This window comes from Ceratotherium simum, chromosome 14 (genome assembly GCF_057802395.1).
Source record: "Ceratotherium simum simum isolate JZ-2026a chromosome 14, ASM5780239v1, whole genome shotgun sequence".
Classification (NCBI taxonomy): domain Eukaryota; kingdom Metazoa; phylum Chordata; class Mammalia; order Perissodactyla; family Rhinocerotidae; genus Ceratotherium; species Ceratotherium simum.
The window spans coordinates 19,315,108-19,336,272 of record NC_141913.1 but is presented as its reverse complement, the minus strand read 5'-3'; the positions used below and the strand labels follow the sequence as shown (position 1 = coordinate 19,336,272).

At 34.8% G+C, this 21,165-nt stretch overlaps 1 protein-coding gene across 2 annotated transcripts in view; it reads left to right on the top strand.

Moving 5' to 3' along the window:
- CDH2 (cadherin 2) overlaps positions 1-21,165 on the top strand; it is a 210,081-nt gene that overhangs the window by 133,124 nt on the left and 55,792 nt on the right. The window contains exons 1-3 of one of the 2 annotated variants that reach the window (XM_087439099.1): positions 15,500-15,530; positions 17,862-18,088; positions 19,828-19,974. In XM_087439099.1, coding sequence (XP_087295225.1) covers positions 15,515-15,530; positions 17,862-18,088; positions 19,828-19,974 — 390 coding nt within the window. In that variant the 5' untranslated portion in view covers positions 15,500-15,514. Of the gene's footprint in view, positions 1-15,499; positions 15,531-17,861; positions 18,089-19,827; positions 19,975-21,165 lie in introns of those variants that run through there. The other variant, XM_087439098.1, reaches the window with a different exon arrangement.

The window sequence follows — 21,165 nt, the reverse complement described above, 5'->3', positions numbered from 1 at the left end:
CTAGATTATGAATTACAATTCATTAATGCCAATGTAGTTTGTTAACCTGTTGAAAGTGAGAGTGACCATTGAATAATTGCACTGATTTTTATCACTGTAGCTACTGCTACCCTTTCATCTAGAATTACGTGGAATGTGATATTTGGATTTTAACTTTGCTTTGTGGGATATATAGCTTTTTAGAAAACTAAAGAAAAATACATTTAAAACAATTTTATTCCCATAGGAGTTTTCCTTTACTTTTTGTCCAGAGAAGCCATTATATTTTACTTAAAAGCTGCTCGACAAAAATAAAAACAAACCAAAAAAACTTGAGTGCAACCTTCAGTGGTGGTATTCACTCAGGGACTTGTTATGGTACTGAATTTTAGACTACGTGTATGCATATTTTTAGTGCTGTAAAAATATGATAGCTGAAGAAATGAAGATCCAAGGCTGTTTAGAGAATGATCCGGTGTCAGTGGAACTGAGTTTACTGGCTTTTTATTTTTTTACACCAAACAAGAAAAGAATGATAAAAATCTCATTATCAATGCAATTTTGTCCTATTCAAAGAAAAGTACACTGTGTCAGACTAGTTGAGGATATAGTTCAATCGTGTATAAAATATTGGTGTTTTATTGAAGATTACTTATAAAATACGTGAGATTAGAGTTGGCCTTTATAGAAGCCGGTTCTTTTTAGTATCCTTCAGCTTTCTTAGTCATTCATCTCATTAGATGGTGAAGTTACTTCTGTACTGTGCTCCAAATTAAAGTGCATATTTATACCCCTGTTGGTTGGACTATAATTAACAAGGTGTGCTTGTTATGTAATGAATCTGATTTTTCTATGTGACTTGTGGAATCAATCCCATTTCTTTATAATTTCATCTTGCATGTTATATTGCATATTTTTGAATAATTTCCATGTTTAAAAAGTGTCATAAATGGTCTTTCTCATATTAATAAGTGTAACCCATGGGCTCAGGAAAAGGAGAAATGCTAACTAAGCCTTTTTATAAAAACTACAATGACATTTAAATTTAACACTTAACCCTACTGTCAGATATGCACATTACACACACACACTGCCCCTAAATTCTGTGAACCAGTTCACGTGCATCAGTAATTAGATCTTTAGTTCATGCCTATGTTGACATTTCTTCTTTCAGCCTAATGGTTTTCGGTTTACCTGGAGACTGCTTTTCTCAATAAAAGACTTTAGCCCATAAAAATCCATCCCCCTACAAAGATAATATGCCCTAAAAACACCTTGCTAAACAAAGTTGCCCTAGAAAAACTCCTTCACAAATACTCATCCTTAATAACGGTGTTGAATGAGGAACAATTGTGCTGATCCAGGTACCACTCTTTACATAACACTGATGCCTCTGTGAAGGCACCATCACTGCCAGGCTTCCATGCTCTGTTCATGCTGAAGCCACCACCTTTCACCTATCCCCGTGCAGCCTAGTGGGATCCTGTTCATCTTTCTATGCTCAGATTAAAAGCCGGCTGCCATTTCCATTACATCTTGTTATTCCCTTCCTCGCTTCAAACATAAATGTCAAGAGCTTTGGTTTATCTCATCTTGTTTTATATTGTTTTACTTTACTGTTAGTGATTGAAGACCTTTCTGTCTAAATTTAAACTTCTAGACATCAGGGACCTTGACATATCCATCTCTGTATTCACCTTACCTGGTAGACTGGGAATCATTTGGTTAATCTTCAGTGAATGTGGGCGGTTCAACAAGAAATGGAAATTTCCCTTGGTCCAGAAATGTGGTGGGTGCTTCTCAGGATGCCCCCAAGAACTTAAGGCATCAGTGCCACCACTTTCAATGTGACCAGGTAACTTACACTCTGTGACCTTTTGTTTCCCAAATAAACATTTTTTTATGTGTAAAGGTGGGAAACTATTGTATGAACAATAAAAAAAGTGCATGAAAGTATTTAGATCATTGTAGGTGATATCCAAATGGCATATTATATCACAAGCATTCTGAACTCTGAACTCCTGACTTAGAAATAGCAGTAATGAGAGTAATAGTTGACACTTACTCTGTTCAGAGTATAGTTCTAAACACTTCACTTTTATACATACATAGATGGATTCGCACATACATACAAAACAAGTTAATGTGTTATTATTGACTAGTGCTATTGGATCTGAGGAAGTGGGTACAAACTCTACCCTTGTCCTTTGTTTCCTTATATTAAGAGTCATTCTCATTAAAGCTGGGTTATAATTGGTGGTTGAGATGCTGAACCCACAAGTTTCTTTATGCTAATTCTTAACTATTCCCCAATATTGAAGAGACTTAATGCATATATGCATGAACATTGGCTCAACACTAGACTATGGTTGTTGCTGGCCTTGTCCATGACTACTAAGGGGCTAGCTGGAATTTGTTCATTCCTCTTGCAAGTTTTCAAAGTCCAGTGGTGTTTGAGAGGCTATGTGGTACAGTAGAGCACAGACTCTGGGTGATCTGTGGCATCCTAGCTATCACTAATGTTCTGGTCACTAGATTGCAAACATCAAAACACTTTTGTTTGCTGCCTCTCTACTTGCTTAGCTCTTATTAAAATGCATAATATGCTACACCCCTCCCCTGTGCATTCTATGATTCATACTACTCATCTCTAGTCAAACTAGCTAATAAAAAGAGAGTCTCACGTTCCTTTTATTCATTATCTGGTTTGACTGGAGTCAACTCTAATCATCCATTGAATACCAGTGACATGGAAAGAAAAGAAAAGAAGGAAGTTGGAAAAATTAAGGAAAAGTAACTTTAACCATATAGCCTATAAAAGACCCAAGTGAGCCTGATGATCTTTTCCCTGGACAGCTGATTCAATCTCCTGCCTGATTTCCCAAGTTTTCTTGCTTCTTCTTCCTTCTCCTTCATTCTTTCATCTCTTCTCTCCTGCATTGTGTAATATTTCCAATAGACAGAAGAGGACGTGAGGCAGGAATCAATTTGGCTTGTTGGAGGAATCATAAGAGCCTGCGTGACTGCAATGAGCTGGAAGAGGAAAGGAGGATGAATTGCAGGGCTGAGGGCCTTGTTAATGATTTTGATCTCCATGTGAGAGGAAGCCATTGAGCATGATCTAATTTATATTTTTAAAAGGCCACTATAGATGTCATGGAGAGTAAAAGTGACAGACCAGTTAGACCAGCCATGAGTCGGCCCAGATAATGGCTGGTGATAAGATAGTATCAGTGGATGTCATGAGAAATGGCCATATTGGGGATATATTTTGAAAGCAGAGCTGACAGCACTTTCAAATTCGTTACATTTGGAATAAGAAAGGAGTCAAGCTCAACTCCTAGACTTGTAGTCTCAGCATTTGGATGAGGGCTGAAACTGTTTACCATGGAGTTTGTTGTTGGGGGGCAGGAGTGAATCAAGAGTTGGCTTTGGCACCTGTTCAGCTTGAGTTGCCTGTTAGATATCCAAGTGGAGATGACAAGTGGGCAGTTGCAAGTAGGAGTCTAGATCTCAGGGGCACGGTCAAGGTTGGTACATATGTGTTCAACATTCATGTTTGTACAGGTGGTTTTTAAAGCCTTGGATTCGGTTGAAATCACCTAGGGTGAGAATTGAGAGAATTGAAGGTCCCAGGCTAAAACTTAAGGCATCTTACAGAGATGGAGGAGTGACCAGTGGGATCGGGAGAACCAGAAGAATATTCCATGAAATTAATTTCATTTGGAGTGTGTTAGGCTCTGATTGTTGGTTTTATTGGCTGTTCTTAGCATTAGATTTTCTGATGTGTAATGATTTGGAGACTTCAGGCTCCTTGTGAGTGGGACTTTTTTTCATCTCACATTCTGCCCTTGTACAAACCCAACCTCAGCCCCAGCCCCACCTCCATGCTTTGGTGTCGCGTGGCATCCTAGATGTGTACCCTACTTCTTCTCACCTTCAAGCTCCTTTACCCTGCAGAAGCTGAACTTCCAGATGCCCATGCTTGCTTCCTATCCAAGCAGCAATTTACATTAAGTTAATTTCTGGTCCACTGGGATATTCATCTTGTTTTGAGCCTGCCTAGATTTTGTCTTATTTTGTTTTAACTCTTTATACTTTATTATTATTGCTGTGTGTTTGGAACAAGATAGTACATCAAAAATATGGACCCACTGTGCCGTGAAGCGCTATCTGCAGTCTCTTTCATACCTTGCCTTTCCATCTATTCTTGGTTTTTATATCCCTGCTTTTTAAAAAAATGGGTTTCTTTAGATGAGAAATTCACATTTTAATGGGTCTTTCATCATTCCTGTTAGCTGTGTATTTTTTCTGTCATTGTTTCAGTTATTTGCATCTGTCGTTTTACTTCATTTATGCCTCTGGAAGTCAAATATCTAAGTTAGTTTTTTTAAAAATGGGGTTTTAATATATTATACTTAAGCATTAGTATCGCTGAGGCTTTTAGGCAAAAAAATGATTCAGACTAGTCTGCGTATTGCATCCACTTATCAGGACAAGATAAGGATATTGTTTTAGCCTAACTCGATTTATTGTAGCTAATATACAGACTGGGAAATGGTAAATTGGAAGCAAATAATATGTGTGTGGAATACTTATATTGACATTATCTTGGTTAATATAATGAAAATATTTTAATACATGCTTGTGTATTTACATGGGGTAAATTAAATGTGCAAAATCTTTATGTCTGTGAAATTTAAAGATACCTTGACCCTTCATAAATACACCTAAGAGCTGGATTAAGAGTGCTGTAGTGGCATTCAGGAAGGATCGGTGAGATTAATGCTCCTAGACAGACACTCATGCACCTAAATGCTTGCAGATAAATCACATGGTGTGCAGCATACATGAGATGGCCATAATGTTACAGTAGATGACAATTAATCTCATTCGCGTTGGTATCATTAATGAGAATGGTGAAATGGAAGTGTAATCATTTCTCCAACAGGAAATGTCTACCCATTAATGAGGATAAGGCTTATTATTGTCAGTTGAAGCAGATTTTTGCCCAGGAATTCAGACTGCTGGTGTGTTCACAGAGATGTTCATTTGGGGCTGTAACAGGGAGAGGGAACACTTCTGAAGAGGAGTTTTTGTTTTATTTTTTTGTTTGTTTGTTTTAAACCAATGACAGCATTTTGAAATGACTGCAGTTCTGGACACTATAATAAAGATTTAGTAAGTATACAATATAATTGCTAAATATCAATAAGTTTATTTAAAAAGAGCGTTACTCAAATATTTATACATTGGTGTAAAATCAAATAATCTGTAAATGTCCCTTTATTACATGTTAATGCATTAAAAATCACAGCCCGTTTTTTTCTTATATGTCATAGATTACTTGCCCTTGTTTTCCTTGTGACTACATGTGGTAGAGTGAGTTGAACTGGATCTGAGAAATACTATCCATTTAGGTTGTTGGAAAAATACTTTTATGCTACTAGAGAGCTTTCTAGATATACAATAATTCTTTAAAAAGTGGGAAAGTGATGTAGTGAGACAATAATAATAAGATGGACCAGGAGGCCATGTGTTCTTTTTCCAGATTATATGGTGATATTTCCCAAGCAATAACACACTAATTGAATTTATATTAGAATTTGTTAATTGATTTTACTATTTAAGTTTCATTGGCAACTTAGGGATTTTATGTAATTGCTTTGAGTAACTTCGTTGGTTTTATGAAAGAAGTAGTAACTGATGAAATTTTTATGGAATCCTGCATATATTAGATACTTAATACACACGTTGCTAATGTTCAGAGAACGTAGGCAGCCTTTAGAAATAACGCGTGTAATGTTGTGGGTTTTCATATTGCTTTTGTTAAATTTTTATGGTTTGCTTTCTGTAGAAAGTCCAACTTTGTTATTTACAAAGTTCTTTCCAGTGATTAGTGAGCTGATATATCTTTCGAGGGGACTGGCAGTAGTAAGTGGGAATTCAGCTTTTAAACTGTGAATTATGTATTATTATGGCAAATTTTCAAGAGATGTTTTATTTACATTGATCTTTCTTCGTATATGACCATGATCTTTTTCTGCTAATAATGAGTAAAAGAATAAATCTTTTTAAAATTGTTTTGCATGTTTGGGGTGAAATCTTACCCTGTTTGTTTTGTAACTTTACTATCAGCAAATGGTTTGGGATTTAATAGTTTAATAGTTCAATAGACTTTAATTTCAGTTAATTTGATATCTTGTAATACTGTAGAGCTAATTTGCTTAATGAACATTATGTTCTATGAACCTCTTTCTTTTATTCAAGTTTCATAAAACATATAACATCCTTGTGTTCCTTGGTGTGCCCATGTCTTAGTAAGGTGGCATTTCTGGGGAGACATTCATTCTTTCTGGTTTTTGTGACACATTTTGAGGCCACATTGTCAAAACTGATTTAGACACAAGATTAGTTTAGTTTAGGTTGTTTTTTTCCTTTTCTAGCGGTGTTTTAGAAAACTCCAATTAGCAAGAATTTCTGTTTTTCAGAAAGCTCATTTTCTTTAAAAATTAGTAAAAACCTGTCACAATAATTAGGAATTAGGATTCCTTCTTTGTTGATATAAGTAGCCCGAAATATGAGGCTAAATAAATTTGCATCAAATTTCAGAGACTAATAACCATACAGTTGGGAAAAGGAGCTTCTACACAACCTGTGCTCTGTCAGAGTAATTTAATTAGAGGTAGTGGCATTTCAATGTAATTTGTTAATGGGCACATTCTGCAAAAAAGGAGAATAATTCTGCCTGAGCACTGATAATTTTATATACTTTTAGCTGGATTCTGTCAAAAGAAAGGGTTTTCATTGAATTTCATGGCATGGAGATGCCTGGAGGAAGAATATCAATGAAGCGGGGAACAGCTTACAATTTGTTGAGTTATTAGGATGCATACAAGGGAGAATGAAATAATCTTATCGCTTTTCCAATAGTTTAATATATAAAATTGTATGCATAACATTATTGGACTATTGAAAATTTAAATTTCATATTTTTGATGTCATAATCATTCTTCTATATGATCCCTACTGCTTGTTTTGATTTTTTTCAGTTTCATACCAAAGAAGAATATCATAGCTCTTTCTTTCTTTCTTTTATTTGTGGCAACTTGTATACAGCTGTTAGTTAAATATTACATGACTTTCCTTGGAAAAGAAATGAAATAACAGCTTCTCTAATAGATTTCATAACGTTTTAGAGAACATTACAATAAAAGCTTGTTCCTTTGGTGGGGAAATACCAAGACTTTTAGGAAGAAGAAATTTTTTTGTTTTATGATTTTCATCTTTAATAAGTTTGGTTTCTATTTATTTCGTTTCATAGACACTTCATCCTCATTCTACTGCCTTGAGAAGGGTTTAGGTCACTCAGGTTGAGGTCTTGTCAGACATGATAGGCTGGGGTGTGCTGCAGTAACAATTACCTCCAGTCTTCTGTGCCTAGCACAGAGAAACATCAGTTTCTCCTTCATGTGAAGTCCATTGTGGAAACAGGTGACTCCCCGGGGCAACTCTCTGTTGAGTGGTGGTCATCCCGGGGTGGGTTGATTTTGTATTACCTCCATTTAACACGTTCTTTCATAATTGCCACTGCGGGAAAAGAGTTTAAATGCTTCTGCTGGAAAGTGATATGTGTCTCTTCAATCACCAAATTTTATTGGCCAAAGCAAACCACATGGTCATGGCCAAGGTCAAGGGATATGAGAAGTGTCGTCTCTCTGAATGTCTAAGAAGGAGAAGAAAACTGAGAGCATTTAGTAATGCCTACCTAAGCCTTAATATTTCAGCAGTATGGCAAAATAGATCAGTGTTTCCCAGCCAGAATCCCAAGAATGGGGTACAGGTGTACTATGGATACTCACGGGTGAACTTTTTTATGGTGTTAAAAATGTGAAGGCATTTTTACAATAAAACAGTTCAATAAATTAACTGACAACAGTTAAAATTATATTTGAGTGCTCTTTTATGGCTTTCTCTAAAATCTCAGTGAAAGTTATTAATTTTATTGATTTCTATTTTGCTGAGTACAACTTGCATAGACTCAAGTCTCCACATAGCATCTCCCCAGGTCATCTTGTTGACCAAAAGCTTGTCCATGGAGCAAGCACCAAAATCTCCCCTTTCCCACTGAACCCCCCCAGTTATCTGATCATTACTTTTGTAATATGTTTACTCTAAGGGAAGTTTTTAAGCAAGTATTAATGTATTGTTCTTTCAATTTAATGTGCTTGTATTTTTTGCTCATGGTTTTCACTATTTAGTTCTAAAATAGAAGGTATGTATAAATTTTATCATTTTATGCTTTTGTCAGGTACCAGAAAATCATTAATTTTGTTAATTTTCTCAATTGTTTGTTTCTTCTTCCCTCCCTCTTTTTCTTTTTTCCTCTCTTTCTTCTTTTGCTTTTTTTTCTTCTTTCCTATTGGATTTTAAAATAAAGTCTTATACTTGATCGAAATTAATAATTTTTGTGTGTTTTTTATAATTAAAGTGTCTGTATTATGTTAAATTTATATAGGTTTTTAGAAACAAATTTCTTAGAATTAAATTAGTTGGTTTTTCTGGACATAAAATTTACTAAATTACTAAACAGGACCATAGGTTGCAGAAAATGACTTTTTCATAATATTTTTTGATTATCCACAAATATAAATAATGAATATATTTTGTAAGTTTTTTAAACTTTGAATTGTTAAATTAAGTGAAAATGAATATTCAGTATTCTAATTTACATTATAGGATATTTAATTTTTCAAGTTTCTCGTATGCTTTATTTTAAAGTATTTTAAAAATGCAGAAGAGCTTAAATATATATTTTTATACATTATATATATTTATTTGTATATCTTATATTATTTTTATATTATATTATTACATAATATTATTTATTGCATTATTATTTATATATATTATATTACTAATTAGGTAATGTAATAATGATTCCCTCAAATTGGAGTTTGTGTGTCCTTGTAATTATTCTCCCACTTGGTCTAAATGTTTTATTTAATGTAAAAACGATTAAATGAAGCTGTATGCAGGACAAATTTTGTGGGCACCATTCCCCAAAACAGCCATTTTAGGCAGAAGAACTTTTGGACTTTTTTAAGCAGAAAGCGAGAAAATTCTTTTATGAGATTGAGTTTGGCACTATATGATCCAGCTCTAAAAGCCATTTAAATATTTCACATTTAATGCTTTAAGCCAAAGTGCCTCACACAAATGCAAAATTCCTTATTTTACCAGTCTTTATATACATCAACGGTATACTGAGCACCAATGAAGTAGAAGAAATAGAAAAGGAGCCACTTTTGAATAATACACTCAGGGGAGGGAGTGATGGCATGTCACACATCATAGTGACATTTAATAATCAAAAAGATTATTAAATCAAAAAAGTTATCATTGCATGTGGATGACTTTATGGAATTAATAAATGTTAGTAATAGTGGTTAGAATCTTTGAAGAGCATTATTTATTCTGCAAAAAAAAAAGCAAAGCAAACTTTTGTAAATTGTATCAAGGAGACAAATGAATACTTTAAAACAAGATGTTAAGCAAACATTACATGAGGCTGGTATGAAGGTATAAAGGCTATAAATGGTATGAAGATATAAACATCAAGAGTTAAATCTGAGAGCCCTGTGATTCTGTTAGTTTTACTCATATCAAAGCTCTTGTATATAAAAGTTTGCTCGTAAATCTTAAATCCACATAAATTGATATTATGAAAATAAATGGCTACAGCTTTATGCAAAGGTAAGGGATTAGAATACCATATTTGCTGATATATACCAAAGTATACAAGCTGTCTAAAGGACTTTTTTTTTTCAAGAGTTTATTAGCTAATAGAAACACGGACTGTGAGTATGTTTGAATGCTGCTCACTGTAGATTTGTTGGAGGAGAGTTATTCACTTGAAAAAATAGCTTACTTAACTGACATTTTGGAGCACCTGAATGAACTTAATTGAAAACTGCAAAGGCCATGTAAAAAATATTACACATACTCACAGATGTTATGGCTTTGAAGCAAAAATTCAACTTTGGAAAGGGATAAAAATGATTCACTTGTGATATTTAGTTGATGTTATATTTTAAATTCTAAAGAAAAAGTATTAAGACAATTAGAGCGGTACCTGTGCATGCTTGAAGTAAGGTTTTATCATTATTTTAAAATACTTAATATGAAAAAACTTGAAAAGCTTTTGCATTTCCACAAGGAATTTCAACATTATATTTGTCGATGTAAGAAAAGGAAGGACCATGAAATTTAATAAATGTATCCCTTGTGGTTCATGACAAGAAAGATCTTTCTGTCAGTTGGAGAAAAAGTGATGAATTCTTTGCTACCATTTGCTTCCACTGACTTTTGTGAATAAAGTTTTCATTGATGGTAATTATCAAGAATTTAATATCTCAATCATAAAACTTGCTATAAAAAAGGTATTTCAGGAAAACAAGCTCAAACTCTCCTTAAAGATTTTTAAAATATTTTATTTGGAAGTTTTATGTATATTTAATAGTCAATATGTTTCCTAAAACTTTATTTCATTTTTCTTTTCATGATTATATGCTATAAAGAAAATGTAATGACTTTTTTTGCCACGGCCCATTTGGACATTCCCAGACTACCTCTAGTGTATCCCATTGTGCATGTGTGAAAAGGACGGTAGACCCTGGAATGGCTACTCACTTGTTCTAGGAAAAATTGTTCCTCAAATTGAAACTCAGAAAGGTCTTGGAGTGGCAAAAGAATGTCTAAGCAGATTTTTCAGATTTATGAGCAAACTTGCACTTGGTAACCATTCTACATTGGAATCTATAAGTAAAAAAACTGTGAAATACTTACTGTTGAGACAGCTCTTTCCTCCATCCCTCCCATTTCTTCATTAATAGATACGTGTTCATTAATAAATATTGCTCTGTGTATGGAAGAACTTCTGTTAATACTGTGAAACCATTTCTGTTTTTGCACTGTGCCTTCAAAAATATCCATTAATGTGGAAAAAACAATAAAAAACTTAAAAGCATATTTAGGCACAAAAATATTTTAGTGTACTCTTATAATTGTTGCTAAATATGGTATGATGTTTCACTTGAGCAAAAATTATAAACCATTTGTGTGTATTTGCATATTTTCATTCATATAGTTTATGTAGTGCCTTTAGCTGCTAATACATTTAATGTATAAGATCTGTGGTTTCCTGTTAATATTTTACAAGGATATTATAGTTTTATGGTTAACATTAATTTGAAGTATCACTTTAAGAGTCAAAAAGCACTTTAAGATAGTTATTTTTCTGATGCTTAATTTTGTATTAATCATATTAACAAAATTTTATGTGGGTTAAAAAACAGTAACTACATATTATGGATGTAAACTATGCAATAGCTCTAATCATGAATTTCTTGTTAATATGATGTTTTTAGCCACAAACGTTTAATTGTGTATCGAGTTGTTTTAAACTTGAATAATCCAGTAGATCAAGCCTGGTTTTTCAGTTGTCTCAGGAAATTTATTCCTTTTCTCTTATGTTATAAGATTCTAGAATTTCTACTTTGAGTTATCTGAGCACTTAAGCAAAATTAATGTTTTTATGTAAGGAAGATTGTTCTGTCAGAAAAATATTTCAAGTTCCTTGATTATTTTTAAAATAATAGAATTTCAACTTTATTGCATGTGTCTGATAAAATATTAAGACTTTCATGAAACACTAACTCAATATCTCCCTACCTAGTATTTATGTAAAGTAATTGATTCAGTTATATTATCCAGCTCCAACTAATACCACCTGGAGGCGATTCACTGGAACTCGTGTTTGTGAGAGACTGAGAATATTGACTATCCATTCCTTTCAAATATCTAATCATATACCAAGTTAGACCATCACCTATAAGGAAGCATTTTTTTAAATTAATAGACTTTATTTTTTAGACCAGTTTTAGGTTTACAGAAAAATTGAGCACAAAGTATAGAGATTTCCATATCCTCCTCACCCCAGTTTTCCCTATTCTTATTGTGCATTAGTGTGGCACATTTGTTACAACCTATAATGATACATTATTAGTAACTAAAGTCCCTGATTTACATTAGGATTCACACTTTGTGTTCTGCAGTTCTGTGAGTTTTAACAAATGCATAACGTCAAGTATCTGCCATTAAGCCTCATACAGGGTAGTTTCACTGCTAAGGATGTATTTTAATTTAAAATAAATTTATCATCATCTTTTCTTAAAAACCCATATATAAAAAAAATGTTAAAACTGCTTCATGTTTTGGAAAATAAAAGTTGAAAATCTTACTCCTGGGGCCGGCCCGGTGGCGCAAGCGGTTAAGTGCGCGCGCTCCGCTGCAGCGGCCTGGGGTTCGCTGGTTTGGATCCCGGGCGCGCACCAACGCACTGCTTGGCAAGCCATGCTGTGACGGCGTCCCATATAAAGTGGAGGAAGATGGGCACAGATAAAAAAAAAAGAGGAGGATTGGCGGATGTTAGCACAGGGCTGATCTCCTCACAAAAAAAAAAAAACAAAAAAAACAAAATCTTACTCCTTATGTTACTCAGAGTTCTTTACCTACCATCCATTAGGAAAATGTTTTAATAACAGAAACAGAAACAACTTGGTTTCTGTGAACTAGATATTCCTTCTCATAAGAGTCAAATGTCTGTGATGTTTGCCTGTTTTCCTCATCTTCAAAGTTAAATTTTAAATCTAATTTTAATAATTATAATATAAACTATGTCCCTTGGATATCTCTTTCTCCCTTCCAAATGGCTTCTGTCCACTCTCCTTTTTATTTTTGATCAGACTTTTTTGTATGCATATTTTGTCATAGTCCTCATGGAAACCTTTTTGAAAAGCTATAAATTACAAATAAATATAATTTATAAATTATAAGTATATATTAGTGCTATAACTAAGATTATAACATAGCTGTTTCCCCCTTTTTCTTCCATTAACCTCTAAGTTTTTGTAAAAAAAAAAACTCCTCTTGAGTAAGTTTCAGTGCTTGGTCCTAGGGCAGAGGTGAATCTCGTCAAATTTGAGAAAATATTCTTAGCTATATCTACGTCATAAGTGAACAAAACAGCAGGCTATAAATGTTGACCAGTTGTTAATAAATGGAATTCACGTGTTACCCATTGTGTTAGTTTGCTAGGGCTGCCATAACAAAATACTATAGTCTGGGTGGCTTAAACAATAGAAATATATTTTCTCACAGTTCTGGAGGCTAGAAGTCCAAGATCAAGGTGTCAGCAGGTTTGGTTTCTCTCGAGACCTTTCTCCTCGGCTTGCAGATGGCTGCCTTCTTTCTGTGTCCTCACATGGTCTTTCCTCTGTGTACATGCATGTCTATGTCCAAATTCCCTCTACTTATAAGGACACCAGTCATATTGGATGAGAGCCCACCCATATGAGCTCATTTAACTTTAATTACCTCTTTAAAAACCATATCTTGGGACCAGCGTGGTGGTGTAGTGGTTAAGTTCATGTGCTCCGCTTTGGCAGCCCAGGGTTCACAGGTTCGGATCCTGGGTGCGGACCTATGCACTGCTCATCAAGCCTTGCTGTGGCAGCGTCTCACATATAAAGTAGAGGAAGATTGGCACGGATGTTAGCTCAGGGACAATCTTCCTCAGGCAAAAAGAGGAAGATTGGCAACACATATAGCTCAGGACCAATCTTCCTCACCAAAAAAACCCCCAAAAACCAGGTCTCAAAATACAATTATAGTCTAAGGTACTGGGAGTTAGGGCTTTAACATAAATTTTGGGGAACACAGTTCACTCCATAACACCCATTGAAATTAATAAGCTTTTTAATTTGTGTGACTTGAAACAGCAAAATGTGGTTATCATTGATTAAGCGTGTTGCTGTGAGCCGGGCATTGTACTACATGTATTAACTCACAACCACAGGATGAAGTCAGAACTAATGTTTCACCAAGGAGAACTTTTTTAGTTGGCAATTGACTTATTTTCAGTAAGGTGTTGGATTAAGAGTCCACTGGATGGGGGCCGGCCCCAAGGCTTAGCGGGTAAGTGTGCGCGCTCCGCTACTGGCAGCCCGGGTTTGGATCCCGGGCGTGCACTGATGCACCACTTAGTCCAGCCATGCTGAGGTGGTATCCCACATACAGCAACTAGAAGGATGTGCAACTATGACATACAACTATCTACTGGGGCTTTGGGGAGAAAAAGGGAAAAAAAGGAGGAGGATTGGCAACAGATGTTAGCTCAGGGCCGGTCTTCCTCAGCAAACAGAGGAGGATTGGCATGGATGTTAGCTCAGGGCTGATCTTCCTCACAAAAAAAAAAAAAAAAGATTCCAGTGGATGAATGTACTAAGGGAATTATGTAATACAAAATATTTCTTTAAGCCTGAATAATGTGAAAAATGTTGCTTATTTTATTATAGAACTAATAAGAATTAGCATTTGTTTTAAAAACTGAGAACACTTTAATAACCGATATATTAAACCAATTCATATTGGTTATAGGTTAGGGGCATGGGTGATAGAAAAACTAATTGACTTCAAATAACTGACCTTTATGCAATTTCCTCCAAAGTGTTTTCTCCAGTGTCAGATTTCTGATGTTAACCACTTCTCAGTCATAGCATGTGCACTGACCCTTCGTAGGAAAAGGCACATTTTTTCCTTCTTTGCTAATGCATTTTTTCAACGTCCTCCTTTTTGCCCTCCCTGTGTCATTCTGACACCTGAATCCAAATGGGTAGCTGAGTACCAAATTAACAGAATAGTTGGTCAGAGTAACCGTGAGCATGAATTTTCCTCTTCCGCCTGCCACATACTCTCACCACAACGTAGGGGCTCCAGGTCTCCCCTCTGTTGGAGATTTAGGGCATACTCCAATTTAAGGACTTCTCTTTAGTATGCTGTTTACATTGGTACTCTCAGAGATCTAAATGTGGGATTATTCTTTTCACAAGCATTTATCAAGCCTCTTTGTTATTTCTTTAGTTTTATTGTTTGTTAAAGGTTTAGGTTTCAATAACTTAAAAGGCATGAGTTCCGTTAGATTCCTTTGGGCTTTTGTAGAGGAGAGAACCACTAAGAGTCCAACAGCCATGGGCAGAGATGGCTCTCTGAGTTTTCTTTCTCTGTCTGAAATAACTGAAATAGTGATTCCCACCTCAGGAGGTTATTGTTAAGGTTAAAGTAGATAACATGATCCTAAGTGTCGTGTTCAATGCCTGGCATTCAACAAATATTAATTCATTTTCTTTCACTACCAACAACCTAATACAAAGCCAAATTATTTGAAGTCCCTGGATTTTTGTTGTTGTTGCCGAATGTTGCTGTAGTAAGCTGGGCATACTTCTAAGTTTCTGGTCTGTTTTCTAGTTTTTTGCAAAGTTATAAGATATTAAGCTCTACAACTGGCCTATGGATAATTAGTGAACATTTATACTGTCCCTATCACTGCTAGGTGTCACAGGAAACAGAAGAATCAAGACTCAGTGTCAGGAAGCCAAAATGTGTTTACAGTCTGCTTACGGAGACATCTCGTCACATGAAACCATTAATAAGTAGACATTATTTATTATAATTATTATTATAGTAAAAGTAAAGTGTTAATATGTGTTTCTGTGGACAAAAAATGCAAAAACAAATAAAATTGAAAGTGAAAAATTCAGAGCCTTTCCGAATGAGAGAGAGGTTGCCATCTTCCCAAGGACACCCCAGTGGACTCTTGCCCCAAACGATGGCCCGGCTCTGGAGCTGTGGCATGGAGAGTGGTGTGGGGAGGCATTCCAGAAAAGGTGATGAGCATGGACTGTGGGCTGCAGTGAGGTGGGGAATGACTAAGTAATCTGTCTTACTGGGCAGAATATGTTTTAGAAGATGATGTAAGTAAAACTGAAGAGACCCAGTGACCAAGTTAAGAGAGCATTGTAGACTAGGTGAAAGAGTTTACTTAGAATGTTACAGATATTAAGCAGGGAGCAGACCTGACTAAGCATCAGAGGCTTAGTCTAGGACTAAGCACAGTGCTAAGTCTAGGACTAAGCACAGTGACCTGGAGCAGAGAGAGGGCCATCTAGGACGCAGACACAACAGTCCAGGTGTGACTTGATGAGGATTAATGCTGGAGTGGTAAAAATGAACCAGAAAGTGCAAAGAGTATATAATTTTTTCTGATCCAGATTATATGTTTGTTAAGTATCATGAATACCTTTTATGATATAAAAAGGTATTTTTCATACAGAAAGATAGTAAAAATCTTTCATTTTGATTTCTCAACAGGGTTCCCAAAAACAATTTTGCTTTTCATTGTGTTGTCTTTAATAAAAGATAAGCAGTAGATGGCATTGTTCTGTAGAAAAGATTCCCGTTTTTCACTTTCAAATCACATGGCAAGTAAGATGGGGTAATTAAGTATCTTTTGGGATACTTCTACTCCAAAGACGAATGTTTTGGTTTAACATAATTTAGTGTCAGATACAACTTTTATTTTCATTGTGAAATGTTTGAAAGAAGAAGGATGATATATGTGGGATTATGTGGGAAATAATATATTCAGTAAAGTATTTTATTACTGTTATCAAGGATTTTACGGGTACTGAGGGAAATAAGCATGCGTGTTATTTGTCCGTGGTCTGGTGCACATCTCAGTGAATTTATATTAATGAAAACAAAAGAACTGTCATCTATCTGTATGTGGGGTGGGAATTCGAAAAAATTTACTCAGATCCTTGAAAAATGCAAAAGGTGTATATGATTATATTTTGTAATGTATACCTATTAATTGTATTCCAAAACGTATTCTATGTAATTGTGGTCAGGACATAACATCACATGTTTACGGAAAAGAAAAATTGCTTTTTCTTTGATCCCTTTATGCTATTCCCATAGAATTTTTTTGCGAAAAGAATGGTTAAGGATTTCAAAGGAAATAATCTTCCTTAGAGAATATTTTTATTATTTTATAATTTTATTTTGGCTTAACTATGTCTAGTTCTACATTTCTAAGTACATGGTTTAACTTTTGTTTTGTTATCCGATGAGACATAAGCTGACTGGCATTGCTTTTATTTTTTCAATTTTAAGTCATTACGTTTAAGATAGAGATAATTAAAATACTGAAATTTTTTTGTTTCGTCTATTCTTAAGACATAGATATTTTTAGTTAAAATTTATTTTGAAATACACCTTTATTTTCATCTGTTTGAAAATTTATAAAATTGTTACTGCCTCATAGAACTGTTATAATCACCAGGAGAACTAGAAATTGCAAATTATTCACCTTTTAATTACCATAAGGTCTTATAATTCTAGAGCACAGTGGGCATTCAACATTAATAAATGTTACTGCTTTCTTCCTTTAAGCATTTATTGAAAAAATTATATATTAAGACTGTGTGCCAGGAAATGTGCAGGGTATACAAGATAGCTGAGAAAATTTGCCCTGAACTACATCTCACAGTGAGTGTCAGGCATGGCTATAAAACTGTGATAGTAGAGTTCAGATTGCTAGACCAAGACTGAGAACAAGGGATCTGTTCTACCTTCAGTGACTTTGGAGCTGGGTCCTGAAGGATGAGTAGGAGTTTGTTAGGGAGTGGCAGGCAATATCAGTGAGAGGCATGGGGGGAAGAGCAGGTGTACCTGAGGGCCCAAGATCTAGGGGAATGTGAAGGACAAGGGAGGGCTTTGGAACAAGGAGATGCTGGGGAACGACTCAGAACCACAATCTGGTATTCTCTAGTATGAGAATTCCTTTAATAATGTAAAAATAAAACGTTCGTGTTTCATGTTACTGCATTTTATCCTTTAACCTAAGCAGCATGTAGATTTAGACGTGAGGTGTTTTTGCCTTTGTAGAATAATTACACTTATATATTTATTATCTTTTACAGTGAAGTTTAGCAACTGCAATGGAAAAAGGAAAGTACAGTATGAAAGCAGCGAGCCAGCAGATTTTAAGGTGGATGAAGACGGCGTGGTATACGCTGTGAGAAGCTTTCCCCTCTCTTCTGAGCACGCGAAGTTCCTGGTATATGCCCAAGACAAAGAGACTCAGGAAAAGTGGCAGGTAGCAGTAAAATTGAGCCTCCAGCGAGCCTTACCAGAGGATTCAGTGAAGGTAGACTATCCAAATACGGCTTTGGAGTTATGTTTAAATATCAGATTTATACAGTTTGACTAAATACATATTTTGCTTTATGTCACATTAAGGGGCAGCCAGTATTTGAATTATCGACTTCAGTCACTTCAACAGTATTTTGTTGTGTTTTTAATCTCATAAGATGTTTAGACTAAATATATTTTAAGCAATCTGAAATTGTATTTGAAAGGTTTGTTTATACTTTGAGATTCACAACTTAATTTAAATTAGTCGTCATTGTTTGTTTTAAATTTCTTAGAAGCTTTACAAGCTTTTAAATATAACCACAAAATAAACAAGTCTTTGCTGGATGTCACCAGTCAAATTTATTAGATGGGAAGTTCAGATTTACAGTAGTAAGAGGAAAGCATTTCTGGCTCGGAGTATTGGGTTGTTGTCTTGTCCCTTAATAATCAAATTGGGGAGTATGAATTATTTATACTACGGACATGACTTTTAGGAATGATGTACTCCCTCTGGTGGAAGCTGCTATGAGCCAAGATAAAATAAGTAAGGTACATTTCCAAAGGAGTACAGTTTGATTAAATTCAACAACCATTTATTGAGTACTTATTTTGTATAAGTCACTATATTAAGAATTTTTAATAAGATACAATAACTTCTTCAGTAAAGATAATGTAATGATAACATTACAGTAATGATGACATTATTAGTTTCTGAATATTCTAGTTCTTTGAGTTAATCAAAACAAACATGTGGGGGCTCCACACCCGTGTATTCTGAAGTTCATGATTTTATGAACTATGACTATTACATTTCGTATATTTATTGTACTGTGGGAGATAGGAATATACACATTCATTTCTGCTATTTAATTGTAAATGTGATATACACACCCATAATCAAATATGAATAAATGTATCAAATGAAAAGATACCATTTTTCTCTTATACCAGTGTTGGACTTTCATTATTGTGAAATGTAATTTGTTAATCTATTAAGTGTTAAGGGGAATCATGTCGTTTGGGTAATATAAAGTGAGAAATTCATAACTAATCAAGTGAAAAGATGCTTTTGTTGTGGTTGATGGTTCGCTGTGTTCCAGCACACTAGCTTGGATATTTGCACTGAAGCAGCAAGGGCTAATGGCTGAACTTTCTACAGATATAGGGAGAAATAGAAGAAAATGTTGACATCCAGCAGAGATTAATACCCAGTGTGTGAAGTGGGTCATCTGCAGCATCCATCATGGCTGACATAGGTTTAGAATAATTACAGCATTAATTCTGTGGGATTTAATAGGGTCATAAATATTTGAGACGTTCCTTAGCAGTATGTATTAAACTTCCCTTGGAATTCAAATTATATTTTAGCACATCAAGATCTAAATTTAATGTACAGTAGCACATTACCTGAACTGTGGTTTAAACTAATGAGAAATGTGTAAAAGGGTACTATTAAATTTTGCTCAATATTAACTACTATCTAAGATGGTTTATTGAAACTGCAAATAGTTTACACAGCTGTGCCACCTAATAAATTGTTTGGAATTCAATTTTTCAATGAACGGTGTAACCCAAAAATTTTATGGTGTGTTCTGTTATTTTAACAGAGGGACGAGGAAAGGGTCTCCAGACTTATTTTCTTGTTCGTAATAAGCTGTGATTCCTACACTTTCAAGTATTCATTGATATTGATGTACTTTCAGAAAATTGTTTTTCCTAGAACTGAGGAATGTCTTGTATTTTAATGCAAAGGAATCACAAGAAATTGAAGAAATAGTATTCCCAAGACAATTGACTAAGCACAACGGCCATCTACAAAGGCAGAAGAGAGACTGGGTTATCCCTCCAATCAACTTGCCGGAAAACTCCAGAGGACCCTTTCCTCAGGAGCTTGTCAGGGTAGGGTGGCACAATTTTAACTGTGGCCTGTGTTAAGTGTATGTTAGAAATGCTTTTGTCTTTTTTTTCACAAGGTAGAGTTTGCGACATATTCATACTAAAAAAATATGTTTTTGTAGAGATGAAGTGTCTATGGTGTTGTAGAGAGCTTCTTCTCGTTTTTTTTATATCTCAGATTATTTATAGGTAGAACAGGTCCTATACACCATGGATGATAAAGTTTGTTCACTGTGAATACAGACGCCCTGACTTCACCATGCATTCACACCCGTACCACACCCTTTCCCACAACACGCACACAGCTTAGCTTCCCTGTCTGGAAGCTGCTCTCCATGATGATCTTTGCCCTCTATAGATAGCTTATGGCCCAAAGAAAAAGTAAAGGGGCAATCATTGCTAAAAATGCCAGAACTAAGTGCTTTTGAGAGTTTTAAAGAAAAAAAAATGACCTCTGATACCATTAACAGAATCCCCGGGGCTGTGCCAAAACATAGGCTTTCAAATCTGACAAGTGAGTTTTTTTCAGTTACTCTAAATGCAGGGCTTCAGACACAGAGAAAAAATTGCAGATATTTCTACTTGTTTAGTAAAATTAGCAACCCATTATTTATTACAAAAGGAAAATAAGACAAAGTCATTTTATCCCTATTTATTATTATTATTTTGGGAGGGGTTAAAAAAATTCAACTTTATATAGTTTATTAGAAAGTAAATATTTCTGTATATGATTAATTTAGCATTCCGATGCATGCTTACTGAAAGCTGTATATTTTAATATCATTTATTTGTGTTGTCTCTTCTATTCTAAAGCACATTATAATTCAATTTAACAATGAATGACATAACCCGCAAATAAAGGTGTTTTCTATTTGTATATTTTAATGGAGAATGAGAAAAAAAGAATTTTGCCTTAACTTAAAAAAAAATAAACTGGATTCTATTACTGGATTAAGCGTATTTAGCTAATATGTAAATATCTCTTATTATCACCTCTAAATACTATTGCTCAGTCAGCCCTTTCTCTGTACTGTCCTTCCTCCTCCCTGTCTGTAGCCTGTTCCTATGACCGCTCATCTATAAATTTATTTTTCCTGGGAATTGCATTTGGAGGAGAAGGCAGTGAGCCTATAATGGGTATAATTTTTGAGAGTTTGGAAATACATTTTGAAATCATTTCTCGTATGCTTTATT